The 24052-nt window shown below is 56.6% G+C and overlaps 1 protein-coding gene across 1 annotated transcript in view; it reads right to left on the bottom strand.

The window, feature by feature from the left end:
* Positions 1-447: 447 nt before the first annotated feature.
* Pepd (peptidase D) overlaps positions 448-24052 on the bottom strand; it is a 115764-nt gene continuing 92159 nt past the window's right edge. Inside the window, exons 11-15 of the mRNA XM_026391272.2 lie at positions 23368-23445; positions 14014-14162; positions 5228-5412; positions 1893-2084; positions 448-946 (exon numbers count right to left, since the gene is read on the bottom strand). Of these exons, the coding sequence (XP_026247057.2) occupies positions 809-946; positions 1893-2084; positions 5228-5412; positions 14014-14162; positions 23368-23445 (742 nt within the window). The 3' untranslated portion in view covers positions 448-808. The remainder of the gene's footprint in view (positions 947-1892; positions 2085-5227; positions 5413-14013; positions 14163-23367; positions 23446-24052) is intronic.

Genomic DNA, 24052 nt, shown 5'->3' with positions numbered 1-24052 from the left:
GAGGCTTGGGAAGTCTAGCAGCAAAGGTGACAGGGTGATACTGAAGCCCAGCAGAGTCCCCGGGGCTCAAAGCAGGCCGTGGGGGAGGACTCTGCCCTTGCTCTCTCAGGCTAGTCTGATGCAGAACAGGGGGAACAGGGCCTGTGCCATCAGCACCATTTTCTTGTGAATTGATTCCTGAGACACTAGATGAACCATCTTTTTAGGGTCCTGATTCCCCGAGCTCATCCACAAAGGATGAAAAGGCAGGAGGATCATGAGTTCAAAGCCAGCCTCAGCAATTTAGTGAGAAATTGCAATGCAGGGAGTCCCTGTTTCTAAATAAAATACAAAATAGGGCTGGGGATGTGGCTCACTGGTCCAGTGGCCCTGAGTTCAATCCCCGGTATCCAAAAAGAAAAAAATGAAGAGGGAACCATGAACAAAGGACCATTTTAGGAAACATTTTATTATAAATTTCATCCTGCACATTGATTTGGGAGAAAACACTGGAAATGCATCTTTCTTGAGAACAGGAATACAAACAGCAGCAAGACACATTTTAGTTGCTACTAAAGAATAAGATTCTCTTCAATCAGCATTTTAAGTCACTGTCATTTAAGCAAAATACATGAGAAATTAAGGGTGTGCTCTTGCAGAAGGTTAAAAAGCTCCTTGTAAACAGGATTATTTGGTATGATCAAGTGTCAACGCTAGGATCTGATTCCTGAGCACCATTCTTGCTGTTGGAGGGCCAATCACCAGGCTGTGTCCGGCCCGGAGAGAGCTTACAAGGCCAGCCCAGTCTCATTGCACATTCTGGCTGGCTCTACTTTGGGCCAGAGAAGGGCGTAAAGGCCTTGTCAGACCCTGCCATGCACGCTTCGATTTCTTCCACGGTCCGGGGCACACAGGTCAGCAGTTCCATGCCGCTCTCTGTCACCACCACATCCTCCTCAATACGGACCTGGGTCAGACCAACAGACGCCCATTATGACTGAGCTGGCCTCACGTGCCACGCGAACAGGTCTGACCTGCTCCAGCCTGATCCCTGCTGTCTGGGAGCAGCCTTTATTGTTTGGATCTTAAGGCTCATTCACTGAATGCCTGGTCCCCATGCAGCAGTGTCAGATAGGGGCCCTTGGGGAAGTGACAGGATCAAGAGGGTTCTGACCTCATGAACGAATTAATCCACTTAAGGATTCATAGCTTACTTGGTTTTGGGGAGGTGGTAAAAACTTTAGGAGGTGGGTCTAGCTGGAAGAAGCAGGTCATTGGAGGTGTGCTACCATTGAAGGCTACTGTGGCCCCAGCTCCTTCCTCCCTCTCTTTTTCTACTTCCTGGCCACCATGAGATAAGCAGCTGTGTTTTACCTCACCTCAGGCCCAAAGCACTGGGGCCAAGTAACCAGGGACGCTCTGAAACTACGAGCCAAAACAACCTTTTTTGGATGGGATGTGGCTCAGTGGTAGAGCACTTGCCTAGCATGTGTGCGACCCTGGGTTCCATCCTCAGAACTGGAGTAAAATCTTTCCTCCTTTAAGTTGATTTATCTCAGGTATTTTGTCACAGTGACAGAAGGCTGATTAACACATTTAGGAATGATCACTACTCTCCAGAAGATACTAGTTGCAAAGCCTCTGTGGACTACCCACTAGAGGAAGGTGCCTCCCATGGTCATTTGCTTATGTGACCTTGTGGTAAATGGGAATCTCTGGGGTGGGCAGAGCCTGTCTTCCTTCTGAGGAATGAGGCACATGTCTGCTACCAGGCCATGTGAAGGGGCAGGCCAGGCCCTCCTCAAGTGAGGAAGTGAAGACTGTCTCTCCTCCACTAGGGCCTCTGTTCTGATGAGCAGCAGCAGTGGGAGAGTGGGCATTCTGAGAACAAGACTGGGCTCACAGGCACTCACCCCGCCAAAACCCCGAAAGCGCTGTAGGACCTCGCGGTTAAAGAAGCAGGCCTGGGCTGGGTCAGCAAGGGCCTGGTCCAGGAGGTGGTCGATGAAGTAGATGCCCGGTTCCACAGTAAGCACCATGCCTGGTTCCAGGTGCCGTGCGGTGCGCAGGCTCCGCAGGCCTGGCTCGTCAATGCGCTCCACACCCTGTGGGGAGAGGGATGGTGGGAGGACCCAGCTGACAGCCCCAGCGCCGGCCACTGGGGCCACTGCCTCACTGGGAGACACTCCAGCCTCATGGGCTGTCTGACAACGGGTCCCCAGCTCAGGCTCACCCTTGCTCTGCTGGGTCATCCCCAAAGACCCTCACTTTGCATGAGTGTCTCTGGCCCCTAGTCACTCTCAGAACTGCCTTCGGGAACCCTGTGGACACTGATGGGCACATATCCAGGGCAAGCTGCCCACGTGGGCCTGCAAGACTGCCTGGGTGTCCAGCTGCCCTCACTCAGGCCCCTCTCCAGGCTAGGGGATGGCAGACGCCAAACCAGGGAAGCCAGAGAAGCTCTTAAGGAGGCTGCGGAGCCTTCCACAGCTGCATCTTTCCTTCCAGCAGCTCAAGTGGAAACTGGTCTCAAAAGTGCAGGTCCCAGCTACCCAAGGCCCAGCCCCAGGTTTTCCACATGACCACTCAGGAAGCAGGACAGGCGCTGTCTTCAGGATGGGCCCGCCAGCATCAGCAATGGTGGATAAATATCTGCCTGCACAGGGCCTGGTGGTGCAATCCCCAGAGAAGCTCTCTGGGCCCTGCAGTAAGGCGCTGGGACATGGCCTCCAGTCCTGGAACCAGAAATGACCAGGGATCGCTGTTCCCTGCAGAAGCCAGAGTCTGCTGTCCTGCCTCTCTCAGTGCACACCCAACCAGGGCCTGTCCATCCACACAGGCATAGCCAAGAGGGCCTCAGCTTGGACTGAGGGCAAGTGGTGCCCAGGACACTTGCAGGAATGTTCTTGCCCTCCCCAGGCCCTTGGGGCACCCATCTGGCCTGCGGTCAAGGCCTCTGAGTGAGTGGGCAGCAAGCAAGCTCTCTGTCAGGAGCTGAGTTTGCCCTGCCCCACTTGTGGCTCTCCTCAGGAAGCCCGCTGCTGGAGATGGAGCTGTCATTTCTGACTGTTTGGGGGCCAAGAACATCAGACTTCAATTAGTGGTTCATGTAAGGTAACCAGAAACAGGCTGGCTCAGCCTCCAAGGCTGGGCACAGCAGGGAAGGCTGTGACTGTAATCCTGCCAGGGTGGGGACAGCCACCCTAACCTGGTGGGAGCAGGCCAGGATGGACACAGTGAAGGGACGTCAAGGCACGATCCCTGGCACAGATGCTGGCTGATGTGGTCCCCAGCCCCACAAAACTGCCTCTGGGCCACTGAGCTGGAAGATAAGCAGGAGGACAGGGAATGCCGGGAGACAGGGTGCTCCTTAGCTGGACGGTCCTGCTTGGACTGCTCAGGTGAGAGGTGCTTGTCGCAAGGGGAAGGGCCTGTCTCCTGCCCAGAAGCGGCTTTCCAGGGCTGGGGATCCTGGGTCTCTACTCCAGAATCTTCCTGCTCCTACCACCCAAAGCTACGCCTGCCCCTTGGCATCCCCTCCCTGCCCCTTTCCTTCATGCTACACCCTTAGTGCCTGTCTCCTTCTCCCCACTCCAGGGCTTTCAAAGCTGGGGATTTGGCCAAGCCCAGACAAAGACATGCCTCTTTCTCCAGGCCACCCTCCCTCCCTGTGGACCCCTAGGCTTGCAGGGGGAGACAGGTTGCCTATGCATGGAGATCCACTTCTCTCCTCCCAGAGAGTTTCAGACCCATCACTCCAACTGAGGTGGGGGAGAAGGGAAGGGATCCTAGGGGGCTTGGGGAGTATGCCCACCCCAGCCCACTGAGCACAGGAAACGCTTCTCAGGGGCCCACCAGAAACAGGGCACAGGCCCGGGATATGCTTGGGAGACCAGCCCAACGGCTGGGCAGAGAGCATGAAGGGCTGGGTGGAGTGGGCACAGGCCCGTGATGGAGAGATCACGGGCCTCCCCTGGCCCAGGACACCAGCCTAGCTGGGGGTGCCCATGCTGTGCCCATAACTGCCTCTGCCTGGGCGGAGGGCTTGACGAAGCCCCAACTTTTACTGGGCTCTGAGCAGAGAAGACCCAGATGTGTCTGTAGGCCTGAAATAAAATAAATGACTTTTATAGGAAAAGCCATATTTTTTCCACAGTGTTTATCTGTCAGAAGAATAGACTCTGTGAGCACAAAGGGCTGCTTACTGGAAAAGATGAAAACAGTTTGCTGCCAATTTTCTTTGGTGGAAAAAAAGTGCTTTGGCGACTAATGAATAACGAACCTCAGCTAACAATGTCTGGAAGGCCCTGCTCTTGGCTCCCTGCACACAATGGGAAGGATAGAAATTAGGAAATTAAAACTGATTTTGTTTCTCCAAATTTAACTGTTTACACTTGAGGAAAAAATAATTGAATAATAATGCTTCTCTTGAGCAATTCCACTCCCCCCTCAAATCATTCTTAGTGCTTTCAAAATACCCTGCAGCCAAGAGGCCAAGCCTACTCTTGGCTAACTGGCTGGTGGGCCCCAGGGCGTGCACCGATTGCATAATCAGCCCCCTGCGCAGTGGGCGCCAGGCCAGGGGCAGGGACGCTCACCCCGCCCACAGGGGCCCAAAGGGGCTGTAGCCACCTGCCTGGTAGGGCCTCCTGTGGGCCCTCAAGCACCCTCTGGGTGGTCCTGTGAGGGCTGGGTGGTAAGAGGAGGAGGGGAAGTTGTCTGGAGATGACCCCCAACAAGCCTTTCTGCCCTGTCAGAGGTCCAAAAAGTGACTGGGGATAGGCAAGCTCCAGGGCCACAGGTGTGCTGGCCCAGGGGCCTGGGAGGCAGAGGGCATGCCAGCCAGCGAACAGGGGCAAGGGCTCTGCCGCTGGGCTTGTGAGGGGTGAGGTAGGTGAATGAAGTCAGAGGCGAAGGAATCAGTGCAGGTCTGTCACTAAGACCTGGCTTCGGGCCCATTGTCCCATGCACTATATACCTACTACCTACCACCCTCTGGGCAGAGGATACTTGTCCCAAGGCCCAGCATATAGAGGCACACAACTCCATGCCTAGGTCCTGTGGTCACAGCCACTGGACGAGGAATCCACCCCTGCCTTAACCAGGGCCCCAATCCCCCATCTCTTCCCCTCTGTATCCCCAGGGAGCCCCACCTCTCCTGTCTCTCAGAACCCCCTCTGCACCAAAGACAGCCAGGCTCAGTGACAGCCCACAAGCAGGCCAACTGGGACAACATGTCCACACTGACCTCAGGGTAGCCTCCCACATCGTGCACGTCAAGGCCCAGGAGGTGGCCGAGCCCGTGAGGCATGAACACGGCGCCCAGATGGACCTCGACCATGGCATCCACGCTGCCCTGCAGAATCCCGATGCGCACCAGCTCCTCCAGGTGAATGCGGTCAGCCAGACGGTGCATGTCAGGCCACCAGACACCTGTGACCCAAAGAGAGGCTGTAGTGAGTCAGGGCTTCACAGGGCAAGGGATAGGGAGACACAAAGCCCTCACACAGGCTGGGTAAGACCACCTGGAGTGAAGGACCCAAGTGTCACTCCAGGGACCAAGGGCAATGTAGCCTAGGTGGCCTTCTGTACTGGCCTTTTCCAGTCAAAGCCTGGACCTCCAGATGCTCTGCCTCCCTATTCTGCCTCACGGGTACACTTCTGTCACCCATGGCCAGGGCCCCAGGCCAGGTGTACTCCAGCCCATGCAGTGCCCACCCCTGCCTAGAGTGTTTCTGGGGCTGGGGAGCCCAGCAAGATCCCTGGGCACCAGAAGAAAAGCACATGTCTCTCCAGGGGCAGATGTGGGTGGCTCAGGCCCGAAGGCTACCTCGGAAGTTCAGGCCTAAGTTTTGCTGCTGTGGGGCAAGGGGAGGCCGGAGGCTTGGTGGTGGTAGTGGGTGTCCCTGTATATCCTGAAAGGCCAGGGTACCCTCAGAGGCACTGCAGGGAGCAGAGGTGTCTGGGTGAAGGAGCAGCTCTCTCAGCACTAGTGGCAGGGATCTGGGCCTGGCCTGCTCTAGCACTGGAGCCATCTCCCTGGAAGCCTGGGCGTGCAAACCCAGGCTGCTAATCAAACACATCTTCACCCCATTCCCAGGCCCAGGATCACTGTAGAGAGCCTTGTAAGCAGAGTCCTGGGGGCCACACAAGCTCTGTGGGGCCAAGGGGCCTTTGGGAGCTGCAACATAGGTCACTTGGAGAGCTGCTGTCAGACTGGGCCAGCATCAGGGTCTGCCTGAGCTCTGGGAATCTTCCTGTACCTCCCGGAGGGGCTTCCAGCCCATTTCTGGACCCGTCCTGAGCACCAGACAAGGATCCCAGGCCAGCAAAGCTTCCTGCCCTGACCTCATGAGGGTAGACGGCCACGTGCTGGCTGAGGCCAGTGGCCCAGGACATGCCAAGCAAGCCCGGTGAGGGCCCAGGTCACTGTAGTGCTCTGGCACTGGAGCCAAGGGCGACCTTGGCTCCAGAGGCCCTCCCCACCATGTCCTGCCTTGGCTCAGAGCTAGACCTGTCCTCACATATGGCCCTGACCTTGGTGACCTCTGATGCAAGAGGGGAGGGCTGGGGATCCCACACCGAGAGGGGCTTTGCTGGATCCTGAATTGACAAGCACTGGGCCATGAGGCTCAGGACTCAATGGGATGAAGAGAAATGGGGGCCTACCCAGGGACAGGTCACCACCCCTCAACACTCACTGGGCACCAGCCCTTCAGGTTTGGGCCACTTCCCTGACAGAGACGGACACCCCACAGCTGGGGTCATGGAGTGGCTCAAACACGTTCACAGGCCGTGGCCCAAGGCTGCAGGGGGTGGAGACCTGGAGACAGAAGAATACACTCTTCGGAGTCTAGTTTCCAGCCCAGCCCCATCTACCTACCAGAGCCAGCAAGGTGCTGGGGTGGGCGCAGTCTTCCTAGGTCTGGAATCTGGCTACTGGGCAGGCTTGGGGTGCCCCTGGCCATTACTGGCTCATTTATAGAGGAGTCTCAGGCCCACACGGCACCTTGGCTCCTGTGCTCCTATGGGTGGAGCCAGGGTGGCGAGCTTTCTCTGATGGTCAGCCTTCCTGAAATGGGGACCAACCGAGTAACTAGAATTCCAGCTCAGCTTGTCACCGGCTGTGTAACCTGGGCAAGCTCCCCCACTTCTGAGTCTCTGTTGCTGCCTCTGTCAAGGAGTCACAATGCTGGCCTTTAAAAGACGGCTACCGTCTGATGTCTACGGGAAGCTATGGACATGAGCCACTATTGATAGGTGGCTTATAACCAACCAGAGACTGATTTCAACCCTGCTGGTCACTGTGCTCCAGGGCTACGCCTTCCTCTCTTCTAGCTACTGCTCTTCCCTAAGATGCCCATGGCCAGGCCCAACAATCCCACCCCAGCCCACCCTGGGCTTCCTCCGCAGGACTCTCCAGAGGCTGGGCCACCTTTCTGCTCCAGAAGCATATGGAGCCTTTCCATGTCAGACTCTGGGCCATGACCTGTGCCACTGCATCCTTGGGACCTCAGCCAGAAAGCCATGGCCTCCCTGAAGACCCTCCCCAGACACTCTTCCCAGCACCTTCCGGTAGATAGATAGTCTTACTTGCTTCTCTCGTCTCCACGGCCTGGCAGAGCGAGTGCGCCTGAGGTGCTACAAGTCCCCAACAGCTCTGCAAACTCAGCTCCTATCCGGCTCTCTGAGATGCTTTCTTAGATGGGGACCTTCTCCAGTCACCAAAGGGCATCCCCAGGAAATGCAGTCTCCCTTCCAACTTGACTCATTTCAACAGGGGGGCTGCAGGCTAGGTCCGGCCTCAGCAGAAGGTGGAATCAGGTATAAAGCATACCCTATGGTGGCCCCTTGCCCAGGGCCTGCCTGGCTGTGTGGCTCAGGCAGCTCAGTGGCGCCTCCAGGGCCCCTTGCCTGTGTACCCTGGGGAAAGGCCTGTGCGCGGCTCTCTTGGCTGTGAGTGGGAAGTTCCTGCCTGTGTGTGGTTAGGGTTGTGACAGTGATTCAACCTCCAGCGACTTGGCCCAGTGTCTGGCCCGGATGGTGGTTACGACACCCAGTACTGGGGCAGGGCCCCCGAAGTGTGTGAAGGTTAGCGTCCTTGAGCTAGGCTTGAGGGTGGGCACAGACTAGAGAGCCTCCCTGAGGCCAAGGCCTACCCTGACTCCTGGACTCCTCCCACCTCAGCAATCTGTGGCACCTAGAGCCCACTGTTCTGAGCCAGAAGGCATCCTGGACCCCATACCTGCCCACTCTGGGGAGGCCACATTGCAGAGAAGGTGTAGGTAGCCCAACTCTCCCCTCCACCTCTAGCCAGCACCAAATCTTGTCCTGGCTTCCCTGAAACATCTCCTGAGGCTGCGCCCTGTCTCTCCCAGGGCCCTGCCCACTTTTCACCCCAGTCATATCCTGCAAACTGCTCAGAAATGTGGGGCAAACAGAGAACAAAGCCCAGGTTCCTTGGCTGGCCTCTGACTCCAGCCTCATCCCTCACCCACTCCTGGGTGTAGCAGCCAGACCAGGGCAGCAGTCAGACCAAAGTTCTGAGAGCCATGATTCTGACCATGGTTCTGAGAGCTGATACTTCCTGTGCTTTCCACCTGTTCTTCTTGGATGGGACCATGGCCTCCAAGCACCCAGTCCTCCTCATACTGGGCCTCTTGTTGAGGCACTTCCTCCAGGAAGCCCTCTCTAACTGCCCCTTCCTTGCTGCCACAGCCCCTCTACTACAGCATAGCACAAGGGCACAGTGTGGGCCTGGTTTGGGCCTCTGTGTCCACAGAGTGTGGGGCTTGGACTCTGCTCGATGCCTGGCATGTGGCACATGTGTGGTGAATATAAGGAGCGCTGGTCTCCCTCCTGGCCCTCTCGTAGCCAGTGCTGTGATCCTGTGGCCCACTCTGTGTACACACACGCAGCCTGGCCAGGGTAGTTGCATGGTTAGTGCCACACCATCTGCCTCATGAAATTGTTGGGCTCAAAGAAACAAGAGCTCCCAGGGCCCAGGCCCCAGGATGTGTATGGGCAGCCCCAGGTTGCTGCCTAGTCCTCTGTGCCCACCTGGTCCCCTCAGGCACACTCTCTCCTGAAGGCCTGCTGGGCCGGGGCCCAGGCTGGCTCCTCAGCTCCTCAGAGCTGTGAGACTTCCTGCCCAGAGTATGAAGCCCAGGCTCCCAGGCTTAAGCCCAGCTGAGAAGGCAGTAGAAGGCCCCTGGGCTGCATCCTGAGTCACTTCCAGACAAAGAGCTCGCTTCATTTGTGGACAATGGCCCTCGGGGGATAGATGACGTGCAAGCCAGGGCCTGGGGGTGCAGGAGGGAAGGCCCAGGGCTCAGACCCAGGGCAGAACCGAGGGCTACTGGGAGCTTTGGGGCAAGCCAAGTTGGCATGAGGCTGAGGGCCTGCGGCCCGGCCCACCCTGCCTGTCTCAGGGACCCACTCACCCTGCACAAGGGCAAGAAGTAAGCCTGCCCACACTATAGGCGCCTTGCTGTGCACTCCCCGGGGTCTTCCCCTACACCCTGCCGAAGCACCCCAAGGGAGGACACAAAGGCAGGAAGCTTGCCCAGCATCCTGCCGCCAGCAGGAAGGGAGGACACAGGGCACCATACAGCCCTCTCTGACCTGGCTTCTGCCACAGAGAGCAGCATGGCTAGGGTGACTGGCACCTTGTACCTGTCTGCCTGACCCTCATATTCCTCCCGATCTGTAAGGGCGAGGCCGATGGGAAGTCCAGACACTTGGTTCTGCCCCTGCCCACCTGGGAGGGAGGCAAAACACCAGGAAAGGTCCACAGAGTCCACATGTTGTCCCTCCCCCAGCTAGCTGGTCACCCCTGCAACTATGTTCCTCCCTTACCTTCAGGTCCATTCTAGGATGAGGGCACTTCCTATGACGGGGTGTCGTGAGTGGAGGCTACGGGGTGGGGGCTCATGTGAGAGCACAGGAGGGAGGGCCCCCTGCCTAGGGCAGGGGATGCAAGCCCAGGGAGACGCACGGGCAGGGTGAGGAAGGGTGCTTGCTGGTGGAGTGCGGAGGCCTCAGTGTCAGGCCACCCAGCGGCTGGAGAGCCTGGGGCTCTGCAGGACCAGGATGTACTATCAGCTCCAGGGCAGCCTTACAGCCATGCTAGCTCTGACCTCTGACTCCGGGCACCCCCGTGGGCTCGGCCCACCCCTCTCCAGTAGCACCTTTCCTTTTTGAGCCCTCTCTATGGCTAGGCTTCCTGGTGCCACGGAGACCAGGCTGTGTGCAATGGCGGGCCTCTTGCCCTAACCCCAAAGCCACAGTGGACTTGGATTCCGGCCACCAGAAGCCAAAGCTGGTTCACAGCCTCATGAAGATGGAATTCTCCCAGGTGCTGGAGCCGTCAGTCTGTCCAGCCCACCCTCCTGCCCACCAGGGCTCCCTGCCTGCCTGAGTTCAGCCCTCCTTTCCTTGTTCTGAGTGGCCATGAGGAATGCTTTGCCTCCCCCCCCTTTGCCCCGGGATGGAGGGCCAAGGACTGCATTCCTCAATTCCCTGGGGGCTCTATCCACCAGGGTCTCTGTGTGATTATTAATTTCTGCCTCTCCTCTGGGCATCACTGTGTGACTTCCTGCTTGTCTTTATTTACTCTTCCCTGGAAGGTCACAGGAAGCAGTCGGGCAGTCTCAGTGGGGTGTTTGTCTTGGCCTAGGAGCTCAACCCACAACCCGGGGGCATTCCCACTGGGACAGACAGGGGTCCAACCTGGCCATAGCTGCCCCGACGCTGTGGAGAAACCATCTGCCTCTACCTGGGAAGCGGCTCTGTGGGCACAGGACTTCCAATGCCCCAGTGCTGGGCCTATACCATGTGACCCAGATGGGGCCCAGCTCTGCCCTTGGGAGCCTTGGTGTGTCACAATCTGGCAGTATGGGTGGTTAAAATGCATACAGGGTAGTGCTGGGGCCTCTGTCCCACTCTCTCATACAAGGGATCCTTGGAAGCCTCAGCGTAGGCTCCCTGACCAGGTCTGTGCTGGGGGGCAAGTTGGGGTGTAAGAAAGAGTGGACCTTGGGTGAGCAAGAGTGTGCCTCTCACGGTCTGCAGGGACCAGTTCAGGTGAACTGGCCTAGTGGCTCCGGGCATCCCTGGCTAGACCTGAGCTGCCCCATGAGTCAGCGTGAGCAGAGGCTACACTCACTGGAAGGCCCTCCATGGCTTCCTGGAGAGGGCCTGTGCTTACAGACAGTGGGAGAAGACACCACACCCCACCCTCCCCAGCCCAAACCACCTGCCATCTGAAACCCTGATCACTTGAAATGATTGGTGTATTCAAGACTGAGGAAAAATGCTCATCTGTGGTGTGAAGACGGGAGACGTATCCCTGTGGTGATGACTCCACAGGCAAAGGACAACGTGTCCCATGGTTTCAAAGTCAAATTAAAAAGGGACACGATGCATCCTCCCCAACTTTGTTCTACTCTGCTACCTCGTCTGTAGACTTTACCTTTCCATATTGGTCTTCTTTTAGGGGCTTGTAGGGCTGGGGCCTGGAGGTGCCCCCCGAATCCCCCCCTCCCCTGGCTCCCTAAGCTCTGGTTGGGTCTTTTGGAGATGGACCGGGGGCCATCCAGAAAGGCCTGCTCACAACATGCCTCCTTTGACAATGACTGCTGCTGATGTCGCTTCCCAAACAGCCCTTGGCCCCGTGATCATGGCTGTGTCTTCCCAGCAATGGGCCAGGGGGCCGCAGGGGACTGTTCAGCCAGATGCTGAGCCAGCAAGCTCTGGGTCCGTGAGAGGCCACATCCTGGGGCTCTTACAGTTCTAGAGCTCGCAATCTTTTTCTTCTTTTTAAAACCAAAGCTCCATGGAGGGGTACAAATCTGACTACCACAGCCCCCCGTTTAGGAACTCCAAGTCTAATTTCAGGCCTGTCACGGCCAGGGCCCCAGAGGGTCCCAAAGCCTCTGTTCACCATCCCCGGAACCCGGAGGAGACACTGGGCTGCAGCCAGCTCTCTGCTGGCCCTTAACTAGAGGGCTGATGCCAGTGTCTGGAGCTGGCTGAGCCCACCCTGGAGCGGATTCTGCTTTGAGACAAGGAGGGGGACTATGGAAGCCATTTGGGGCATGAGGAGGCTGAAGGATGGGAGCAAGGCACACAGCCAGCAGGCAGCCGAGCTGGAGTGAGCGCGGGTCTCTGGGCCTGGGGCTCATTTCTAGACCCCGGAGCCTCGCTCTGGTGCTCCACTGTGCTGGCTCTCTTGCTGCAGTGACCCTCATGTGGCTTGTAGAAGAGTCTGAGCTCCCCCTACCCCGGAGGCCTGGGGCCTGCACAGCAGGGGAAGGAGGTGGTGAGTGAGCGCTGGAGGAAGCAGGGGCTGGGGCGTCTATGACCCGAAACACCAGGTGCTCTCTGCCTTCAACCCCATGAAGAAAGTGGCTGAGCAGCTCAGGAGGACTTCGGGTTCAAAGCCAGCCTCAGCAACTTAGTGAGACCCTGTCTCAAAATTAAAAAAAGAGCTGGGCATGTGGCTCAGTGGTTACGCACCCCTGGATTCAATCCCTGGTACCATTAAAACAACAACAACAACAACAAAAACAAGTGGCGGGAGCCTCTGCAGCCAGCTGGTGCACCCCCAGGAGCTCACTCCCACACTGGCCCAGTAGGTCCTGCACCTCTGAGCTGCCCCAGCTCTGGCCCCACTCACACCTCCTCTCCCTACCTCTATGGGTTGGTGACGGCACCCAACGCCATTCTGTTGCTTACAACCAAAGATGCAGAAGTCAGTGTCCTGGTGGGAGAGCTGTGCCTTGGGCAGTGTAGGCGAGTCACCAGGTCAGATTGGAAGAGAGGCAGGGAAAGCCCATCCTTACTGCAGGATAGGCTGCAGCCAAACAGATCATTAGGCATGGCCAGTGGTGGCCAGCAGTCACATGTCCCCAAGAGGGCTCAGCCTGGGGGATAACTGGCTCATGGTACCTTGATTGGGCTGTAAGGAATCAAAGGCCTGCAGGATGGGCTTCTCTGAAGCCCAGGAGGATCTGAAGCAAGATTATGGCACATCTGTAAATTATCCTATCCAGGCAAAGGTGACAAGTCAGGGTTCCCTGGTCACTGCTGGAAAAGGGTCTCTTCCTGAGGAGAAACAGCCAAACACTGGAGCTGGCACTTGACCAGGTATGTGCTGAGCCTACCCATCTCGGAACTAAGGACGCCCGGGGCTCACTGGAGGGAACGTGGCTGACAACTGAAACAGGGAGAATGGGAGGACCCAATGGGCCTGGAAGGGACGTCAGAAAGGCAGTCTTGCTTGGGGGGACACTTTCTCCCCTCCAGAGGACCACCTCAGTGGGCCAAGACTGCCATATATGGACATCAGGAGGCAGAGCAGTGAGGCCTCTGGAAGCTGCCCGGGGGTGGGGGACACACATGGAAAACTGGGGGCCAGGCAGGAGCAGGATCACAACATGCTGGCCAAGGCTGGCTGTGGGGAGAGAGTGGCAGGCGTGGGCCTAGACTCACCCTCATCACAGAGTGACCGTGACCTCTACAGAGCCTGAACATGAGCCAGGCAGATGCTTGAAGGTGTTTCCCATGGCTCAGCCCGATCCTCGAGAGCTGCTGCCTCCCCAAGTACCGATAGGGAACAGTCACCCAGGGGAAGAGCTTTCTGTCCAAGGTCACAGAGCTGCTGAGTGGACCTGGAACCTGTTCCAGTGTCCACCCAGATGCCAGTGTCCAAGCCTGGCCAACTCTCCCTCAAGTGGACTCTGCTTTGGGACAAGGCACGGGACATGCTGACATTCTGATGACCAGTGTGGGCGGAGGGATGTGCAGAAGAGGTGGCCAGTTGGGACATGGGGTGACTTTGGGCTGAGCTCCCAGACTACAGCCTTCTTCCTGATTGGTGGTCAGTTCTGTTTCCTGGCGTGGCCTGAAGACTGACTCATCAGAGTCTGACTGGTCACGTGTGGAGGGGTAGATGCAGGTGCCTGTCACAAAGCTGCCCCCTCCCCATGCCACAGGGTCCTCCTCAGCTGGCCCCACTCCCCCTCCCCTCACCTGGCTTCATAGTGCTCATGACAGCACGGCAGCTCCGCAGCACCGCCTCGTAGATGGCCTTCTGGTCCTCGGTGAACTTGCCATTGGCTGGAAAGGAGCAGGTGATGTCCGAGGCGAAGCAGTAATACTCACCTCCCATGTCGAACAGGCTGCAGGGAGAGGAGGGTGGGAGGTGAGCGGGCACTCAGGGTGCCTCCTTGCTCCCTTCCCATGTACGGGACTCAAGGATGGCTTCCTTTGGCCCGGATGCAGTAGGGTATTGTGACCACCCCACCTTGAGAAGGTGACCAGCGTAGGCAGCTCCAACCTGGCGTTCCCCGGAAGAGCATGAGTAGCAGAGGAACCCAGACCTCTATCCCCAGCAAAGAGAGTGGCACAGGGCTCAGCCTCAGCAGGGCAGGCCGAGGAGAGTGGGGCTTCCCTCCACAGCCTAGCCCCTGTGGGGACTCACTTGGAGAACTGAGACAGACAGACACGTCCCCAGGCCCCTACCTGCCACCTGACTCCATATGAACATGTCAACAGATCCCCTAGGTCTGCCCTTTACTCAGCAGGGAAGGGAGAAGGAAGGAGCCTGGGGATGGACACAGGACACACTGTCTACAAGAGAATGCGACGTGGGGCCATGTCACCTGCTTCCCTAAATGTGCATCTGGGTGAACACTTGGCAGACGGCTGGTACCTCTGGCTGTGCTCCAGCTCAGGGATCCCCTGCCCAGAGGATGGTGTCCAACACTATCCTCCCCACTGAGGTGTGACAGATTGGTCCTGCCAGGGCCTGAGGGACGGGTAGGAAGGGAATGTCAAGAGGATGGCCTCATATCCAGCAGGGCTTTCCTGGGGCTGAATGGACATGGCTGCTGCCTGCGACCCAGGCATCCCCAGGTGGCTGAGCAGGGCACAGGGAGGGCACACAATAGGGGAAGACAGGAGAGGCCCAGGAGCCAGGGGGCAGTAGTGTGACAGATGGCCAGATCTGCTCCATCAATCAGGAGGATGCAGTGGAGCTGCCCTACTGGACATCATGTTGGGGCCCCTGACACAGCAGGGCCTGGAAGGAGCAGGGACAGCCCCTGCTACATAAAGGGCCATGGGGAGGGCCGATGAGAATCCTGCCCTGCTCACCCTGTGACCAAGAGCCAGACAGAACATGTCTGCACACGCTGGGTCCAGGTCTGACTTCCAGGAGGGTCCAGAAGGGCCCCCATGGTATGGGGTCACCCAGTGGGCCAGGAGGAGCCTGGGTAGAAGCAAAGGGGTACACAGATGGTTCACCTCCTTCTCCCCATCCCACCTCAGCTTTAGAAGCTGCTGGCAACAGTGGAGGCCATTAGCTCCTTCTTGAGGTCACGGCAGAGTCACAACGATCCTCATGAAACTGGCTGAGGAACATAGATCTAGCCCCTGGCTTGGTTTCTTGCCCATGTGTTCAAGGCCAGGTGACCATAGGGGCAGGCCAGCTGAGAAGGTGGGAGCTGCCCTCTTGCCCTGGCCAAGTCCAGTTCTGCTCGGTGTCTGGCTCCATTCTGGGATTCCTGTGGGGGTCCATCTACAGCAGCACAAATCCTGGCAAATTGGAGCGTGGGGCACCGCTGTGGCTTCCTTTACAAGGGCCTCTCACCCAAATCCAACTGTAGTGGTAACCACAAACATTCCAGAAGCTGCCTGTGTGCTGGTCTTTGGGTGGGAGAGAACAGAGCGGGGGACCCTGGGCTCATGTGTGAAGCAAGGGACTGCCACCCTACAGAAGCAGATTTAAAGGAAAAGCCTGAATGTACAGGATCCCCGGATGCTTTGCTGGAGTCCAAAGTCCTCAGATGGGCACGTTTGAATCTCCTGCCTTTTCTGATTGCAAAACACCATAAATAGAGTCAACAGTGCAGGAAGCCCAGGTAACAACTCAGGTGACTCTCAGGGGGTACAGCAGAGCCCCCACTCGCATGACAGAGAACTTGGGGTTGGGTCAAAGTCTCAGGGGGAACCCTGCGTGGAGCAGACCTAGGGGGACCTGGGCCTCACTTGAGGCTGTCTTGCAAGGAACCAGAGACGCTGGAGCAGACACACCCAGGCGCCTCCCCAGGAGGCTGCAGATGCAAAGACAGTAGGGGCCAACAGTTGCCTGTAGGATTACTCCTGCGTGGGGCACACTTCCCTCAGAGATGACCTGGAGGGTGGGGCACATCTCAGCCCTCAACTGTAGGGAAATTGAGCCTATTAACACTGGTACAAAAAGCCCTGAGTCGAAACTCAGTGCCCAGCCCTGCAATGAGCTCTCTTCTCCTGGCTCCAGGGTTCAGACTTTAAGAGTTCAGTTTTCCCACCTTTAAAATGGGACCACGACAGTTGCTGCAGGTTTGAGTCCTCCTGGGGCCAGCGTTCAGGCAGCAGTGGGGATGGAGCTGCATGGGGCCCCGGCCTAGTTTTGCCTGGGGAAAGCAAGTGTTTTCATTTGGGCTCCCTGGAGTCAACAGAGGAAAATGGTTTGCGGTTTGTTGGTTTAGAATATCCAAGAATGGACTGGGCAGACAGGACAGAGCCAGGAGTGTGGGGGACACAGATTCCTGGGAGTGCCACATCAGAGGGTGACCTGCAGCAGCCCTCTGGGGCAAAAAGTTCTATTGGACTGTGTTGATCTAAAAGAAAAACAGAAATTGAACTATGTAAAAAATCAGGAAGCCCACAAGAACACACCAAATACTGGAATCATCTAGAACAGTAAAAAAATAAGACTCTTCAGGGCAAACCAGACTCTGAACCAAGTCTTCCCAGCCCTCTTCAATAAAAGAGAAAGAGCGTGGGATGGAAGGCTCTTGGATTTCTTCAGCCAGCCTGGCTTTATCTTCCAGCTTCTAGAAGACTTCAACTGTATTTTTTTGTTTTAAATCATCCACTTTCTGGAAAAGGAAGTATACACCCGCCAGCCAGCTCCATCCTGCCCAGCAGTACTCGGGCACGGGGCTAGAGTCTATTTTTGTGTTCTCAGTTCCCTATCTTTTTCTGCTTTTTTTTTTTTTTTTTTTTTAATCTCCCTCAGAGTTTCTACATGCTAAGCGATTCAGATTCAAGCCATTCTGGAATCCAGGGATAAAAGCCATCTCTTTTATAAATCATCTCCTTCCAACTCCTCTGTTCACTTCATCCATACTCTGAATGCAAAATGACAATGGAATTTGCTCATACTTGGCTTAATTGAGAACGCAGGATGCCTCCTTCCCGGCTGCCTGGGGACACCCACCAGGGACACTACTATCATTGGCCCAGTGAATCTGTGTAATAATCTGAGACATCTGGGGAGAGATTACACATCTCCCAGAAATACGCTGGCGTCTCCTTCCCCACATGTGTTCCTATAGCTGCGCTTCTGGCTGCGATGAGAGGTTCTGTCTTCCGCTGGCTCTTCCTGGGCAGCTCCAGGCCTGGGCTACCTGCCACCATTGGCCCACCCAGACCCTCCTGGGTCCCTCTCCAGACCCCACCCCGCAGGGCCTGGCCAGCCCGCAGGCAGAAGGCGTCTGAGGGAAGTGCTGCAACATTCAGCAAGAGCCACTCTGCAGCATGGAGCTTCACCTTCATCTCTGAGTGTGTGGCACAGCTCTTAGCTGCTTTTCTCTGAAGACTGACATCTTACACACGTGTGTGTGCAGGACCTTAGGGACAGGGCAGACCCCAAGACCTCAGTTTTCCCACCTTTAAAATGGGACTGCATCCCAGGTCAGGCTGTGAGGTTTGGAGCTGGAGTAAGCTCTCAATTCCCCCTAGAAACTCAATGGGAGAGAAAAAGGAAGGCAACTGGGTCTCTTTTCCATGTGTCTGCTGCAGTGGGCTGACCCTGACGACAGAGTGGTGAGTGCTGGCCTCCCTGGGGCACAGGCCGGTCGCCTGCTCCCAGTTCCCAGTCACACTTTCTGTGCAGTGCCAGCCTCCAGCTGTGGCCAACAGGGGCAAAGGTCATCCTTTGGGGTGCCAGAGGCTCCCTAGGGCCATGGGCTGACACGCCAGGTGAACCTCTCCCCAGGGCCTTTCTGGGCATGTCCGTCCCACTTTACCCAGCTTTGGGACAGCTGTTCCTACGGGGCCTGGGCAGACAGGAACAGTGCTCACGCAAGCAGCCCACGCCAACAGCAGCTTCCTGTCCCCAAGCCCCAGAGCCAGCAGTCCCTGGTGCATTCACTGACGAGAGCAACCATGCGCTGGGGCCTCCCAAGTCTGGAGAGAATCAACACTGCCATTTTACGGATGTCAGGGCGGGATGCAGAAGACCAGTGTCAGGTGGAGGCCCCGGGAAGAGCACCATGCTGCAGCTTGCCTGCTGTCCCTAAAGTATTGTGGGCCAAGGGCTGGGCAGCAGGGCAGTGCAGCTGTGGGTGAGGGGAGGCAGGCAGGCAGTCAATGTCATGCGCACAGCACATGCTTTATTTCACTTTTTTGGCGACCAGTGTCTTGTGATGTCTGTGAGCACCCGGGCTGTCTAGACCAGGGCCCTTCAAACTGTAGGTCTTGACATCAACTGAGTGGGTGCCGCCTAGAAGCACTGACGAACCAAACAGAACGGAAAGAAAACACATGAGAGGGTGTCTGCCTGCCATCAGGGCACAGCTGCCTACAAGTGAGTCAGGGTACTTCTGAGATGGGGTGTCGAAGGCCATGGCCAACTCATCTCTGGATAGATGTCTGACCAGACCTGTACTGCTCCAAGGACTGGGCATGTCCTTAAGACCTCTAAATGCTCAGGATAGGGGTCCCTAGTGACAATCAAGTGTCCCTCTGAGGAAGCAGCAAGGTGGGGGAGGGTCTCAGTTGAGCCTGGCATCAGGAAACAGGCCCTGAAGTGACACTCTTACTCTAAAGCCCACCAAAGCACCAGGCACCAGGAACAATGGGGCATGGAGGCTCCCCTCACCCCAGCCCCTTCGCCAGCAAGGGAAGAGCACCCTCAGGGGGTCACAGTGCCAGACAGACAACGGGGGTGGCAGAACTGTCCTACCCCAGCCTGCAAGGCCTAAGAGATACCAAGAGGCTGCTAAAGCCTGGGGTGAGTAGGCGTTCCCAGCCTGCGGGGCGGAGGGTTTGGCACCTCTGTGGTGAAGACAGTCATGCAGAGGAGGGCTCTGGTGCCACCCTTGCTTGGGGATGTGACCCTGGCAATGAAAGCAGCAGCACATGCCAGCCATATGTGACTCACAGTTCAGGGTGCCTTCAGGCACTGTCCTGGTATGAAATTGGTAGCCCTTATTTCTCTGTGCTTTGGTGACTACGAGTGGTGTCCCCCCCTCTGTAGGGCAGCTAGGGCTTCAGCCTAGCTATTTGCATGGCAGGGAGACAGATGAGGCCCTAGGCCATGGCAAGGAAGGAGGAAAGGAAACTGGCAAGCTGCTAAGCATGGAGGTTAGAGACAGACCTCTCCTCCCCCGCTGGGCTGCAGGCCCACCTCCCATGCCCCCTCAGCAACACAGAAGACCACTACCCAGTGGGGGAGAGGCCCAGCCTGAGACAACACTGCCCTCTTCTGGCCAGTACAGGAAGGTCTGACTCACACCCACCAGTTACATTCTGACTTTAGTTGGGCAATCCAGGTCTGGGGCGTCCTTGGGCCTGAACCCTATAAGGTTCAGAGAGCGGCTATAGTCCTCAGCCCTGCTGCCTTATCTGGTGATGGGAAAGGTAGGAGATGGCAGATGAGGAGGGGTGTCCCAGCTACTTTCCAAGTCAGAGCCCACTGGAGGCACATCCTGGCCTTCTCCCTACCTATTCTGTGGGGTGAGCCTGCTTAGGGGACAGGAGAGGCAGGGAGCTGCAAGGCTCAGACTGGGAGTCCTGCAAAAGAGTGGCCCAGTTCCAAGGCCCTGCTTCCCAGTGGACTGAGACACAGCAGTGCTCCCTGGTGTCCACTGCCCAGGCTGGCTAGGGGAGGACGGGGAAGAGCACGAGGGCTTAGAAGATGACTGGGTTGGGCGATAAGTCCTGAGCATGACTGTGCTCACACCTACCTGCTAGGGCTAGATGAGTGGGCAGGGGCCTTCTGGACACTTCCAAAGGGCCTCCAGGGACCCTGTTAGACACCAACCTTTGTGTGAACACACTGAAAGCATTCACTAGCAAGGCTGCTTGCCACGCTTCTGTAAGCCTGTTCTAGAAGGCTGGCCTGCTTGCCTTAAAAAGGAAAATCAAAAGGGCTTGATAGCTCTTCTAGGACAGCAATCTGCTCATGGGGTTCATGGGGGAACCCCAGGCACACAGCTGAAGAGGGTTTTGGGAGCCAAGAGGAAAACTCCAAGAAGCTCCATGGCCACAGGCCTTGCACAAGGCCTACTGGCTCTGAACCAACTTGAGTGGGGGTCCTAGGGACAGGAAGGCAATCCATGCTCCTGTTCCTCCCCTTGGAGGCATGCAAACCAGGATCTAGCTTTGGAACAGGGAGGGGCCCAGGGCAAGAAATAGGCTTTTCTCAGTTCTTGGCTGATGAACTTGACCTCAAGTATGAACCAGCATGTCCAATGAACAGGCCCTTGAGTGTGTGAGGACTGTGACCCCACAATGGCTCATGGTGGCCTGAGCCCAGCTCCAGATCCTATTACTGTGAGGACGAGGAGATGGGGAATGGGCTTCATCAACCTCAAGCCCTACCTGCCTTTGGGAAAACCACTAGGCTTATATTGTGGTTTGATACCTTATGATGAAGTACCATAGCTTTTATTTTGGGATAATAGAGTGATTTATTATTTACCAAATGCAGTAGGCACTCAGCAGATCAATTTCAATAAAACAATGGATTATAAATGCCGCCAGCAATCTGGCAGTAGCAGTAATCAACAAAACATGTTGTTCTAAATGCTGCATAATAAATTGACTATAATAAACTCATAATTATTCTACTGGCTACATTTCAAAGTTAGCACTAGAAAAACAAAATCACCAATTTGGGCTTGGCACGAACATTCGTGGGCTTCCTCCAATCCCTCCTGTCTACAGCTGCACCAGGAGACACAGGTGCCATGCACTGCCCAAGAGGGCTGAGACTCCAACACCTGGGAGGTGTGCAGGTCTGATGTACACAGCACCCTGGCCTTGGCTCCACAACATTACCGATCGGACTGGCCTCTCAGACCCCAGTTGGGTCAGATGGTGAGGAGTAGAGAAGCAGCCTCCTCCTCTGACATGTGCTGAACTCATGGAGCAGAAAAACTCATGGCTACCTGACTCTGGCACAAAGCCTTCTAGTTAGTTAGAGATGCCCCCACGACAGAGGGACCCTGCTGATATGGCTGGCCTTGGCCTTGGCCTTGGCTTCTGCCTCTGCCCTGGGTCTGGGTTCCTGTGTTCTATCCTCCTGACCCAGCCAGAATGGGCCACAGAGTCAAAGATCATTAGAAAAGTTCTCAGAAGACAAGAGTCTGAAGAGCACAGGTGGTCTCCTTGGGGCTATCTGGTTCAGTCATGGCCCAGGGAGAGGGTGGCTATCTCTCCTTCCATGGTCTCTTGCTGAACCAAGTCTGGGGAGCCACTCCTCTCCCCAAATCCCTCTGCCTCACACCTGTGCCTGATACCCTTCTGTGTCTCCTTTGCTCTCCAACACCAAGGTGAGCAGTGTAGGGTCAGAGGAGGAAACAGAGACAGATAAGGGAGGGCCCTGTTGGGGACACTGCCTCTGGGAGGGTAACTGAGCTCTGCTCTCACCTTCCCAGCCCTGGGCATGGCACAGCCTGGCCACTGCCTAGAGGCAGGGCAGCAAAGCCTGCAGAGTAGGCCCTGGCCCCAGTTCCTAGGGTCCAGCGTGACCTTTAAGTCACAGAGACTCTGGAGTAGTGTGGCCAGACAGGTCAACAAGATGGACACTGAGGCTCTGTTCATGGCCAGGTGGGTGGTGGTAACCTCTAGGTTCACTCTGGGCCTCAATCTCTGCAGGCTCCCATACCTGGACTTGCTGGTCAGGTGCCCCTGAAGGTTCCTCACACACCCCTTCAGCCACTGTGCGTAGCCCTGAGATGCGTGTGCCATCGCCACTTGCAGATGGGTGAACTGAGGCTCAGAGAGGAAAGTGGCTTTTCTTCCAGAAGGCTGAGTTGGGCTCCTGACAACAGTAGCCAGAACCAGAACATCCCATCCAGTGACTGACCTGGCTGAGCAGACTATGGCCAGTCAGTACTGGCATGCCCTGTGGCAGGGATGACCCGGGCTTAAGTGAGTTCCCATTAGTACAGCTCAGAGCACAGATCTCTCTGGGCAGCTGGGTCAGTCTATGCACAGTTGCTTGCACTCCTTGGTAGATGTGGCAGAGGACTCCTGCGTGAGGCTCCCACCACTCCCCGTGGCAGGGCCAAGGCCTGCCCAGATGTGGCCAGGGACAGGTCAGTGTGCAGCCATAATGGGAACTCCAGCTTGGGGAACGAGTACATCGGGGAAGCTAAGGGGAAAGAGGGCAGCCCAGCTGCACCGGCCACCTGAGAAGCCATGACATTGCCTAGGAGCAGGGCATGGAGGTACCTTGTTCAGCTGCGTCAGCAATGGATGACAAGGGGCCCAAGGACCGGGATGGAGGATGGTGGGGCACTCCTACCACTGGTCAGTGACCACAGCATATTTGAAGGCCAAGACAGGGTGGCCCTATGTAGTTTGGGGCTGAGCATCTGAACAGCTCTCAACATCCCCACGCTGGATGGTGAGGAGGACAGGCAGGGAACTTGGCCACTATAGCTGAGGCCATATCTGTGTGTGTCCCTGGAACCCTACCAAGCCCATGAGTGCTACCCCAGGGTGCTCTGCCCTCCATGTTGGGGATCTGTGAATAGGATTGCAGTTCTTGGTATGGAGGCCACGGGGCCTGCCCATGCAGCCTTTCATGTCCTCCACCAGGGGCTGAGATCACGGCACAGCATGCTTAGAGAGCCACCACCTTGGACTTGCTGAACCAACAGTTTGCATATGCCAAGAGGTCCTGTGGCTGAGGATGACATGTTTCTGGGTATGGGGGACTCCTGGCCTCCAGGCACTAGGACACAGGGATGTAAGTATGGAGCTCTCTCTGAATGGAAAGAACAACCTGGCAGAGGCTGGGGACAGTTCAGCTCCTCCTCAGAAAGCCCAATATCCCATGGAAACACAGTGACCCTATTTTGCACCCACCTCATGGTGCTTATTTGCAGGGGACAGGGGATTCTGGCCCTGTAGAAAGCACCATGCAGGCCAGTAGCCTTGGCAGAGAAATCTGAGCGGTTTCTGGGAATCTTGCTGTGGTCAGCACTCTCAGGATAGGGACCCAGAGGCTCCCAGTGGACACTGACATCTACTTTCCACCTTGGCTGGGCTATTCACGTGCAGAGATGGAACTGGGACAGCCCAGGGGCCAGCTTCACTTACCACATGTCTCCATCCTGGATCGTACGGTCGTTGGGGGCCCCAGCATGTCCGTAGTGCAGTACAGATGCATTCTCACCGCTGCAAAGAGCCAGGAGGATGGTCAAAAGCTCATCCGCACCCAGCAGCCCTGGGAAGCTGGCACTCCAAGCCCTTACCCCAAGGACAGTGCTACCCATCCTCCAGCAGAGGCCATAAGTTGGCTGGACCAGGCCCACAACCTGAGATCAGGTGACATGGTGACCACCCATCCACCAGCCACAGCCTCTTGATTCATGACAGTGCTACCTGCAGGGCTTCTGGGCTGTGATTGCCACTCAGGCCACCACCCTCTGGCCTGGGGACGTGAACAGCACAGATGAAGAGCAGAAATGGAAACCTATAGTCCAATAGTTTGTGGACCTGGGAGATGGGGGGACCCTGTGGAAGCCCTCCTTTCCTGGAGACTAAAGGGAGACGGGGTCAATGGAAAGGCCCTGGCAGTCTCCACAGCCACCCTGGGGTCCTGGTTGGGGCTAGAGAGACAGGAAGCCAGCAGCTTCTCATTTATCTGTTGCCTCGAGAGAGCTTCCCTAATGAGCGATGCCTTTAAGAAAAAAGGACTTGTAAGGCTGTCCAAAGGAAAAAAACAACAACAAAACCCAACCCCACCTGGGTGTAATATTTATGGCCCCATTTGGGAGTCTCA

Source organism: Urocitellus parryii, chromosome 15 (genome assembly GCF_045843805.1).
Source record: "Urocitellus parryii isolate mUroPar1 chromosome 15, mUroPar1.hap1, whole genome shotgun sequence".
Lineage (NCBI taxonomy): Eukaryota > Metazoa > Chordata > Mammalia > Rodentia > Sciuridae > Urocitellus > Urocitellus parryii.
This window is presented reverse-complemented; position numbering and strand designations above follow the sequence as displayed.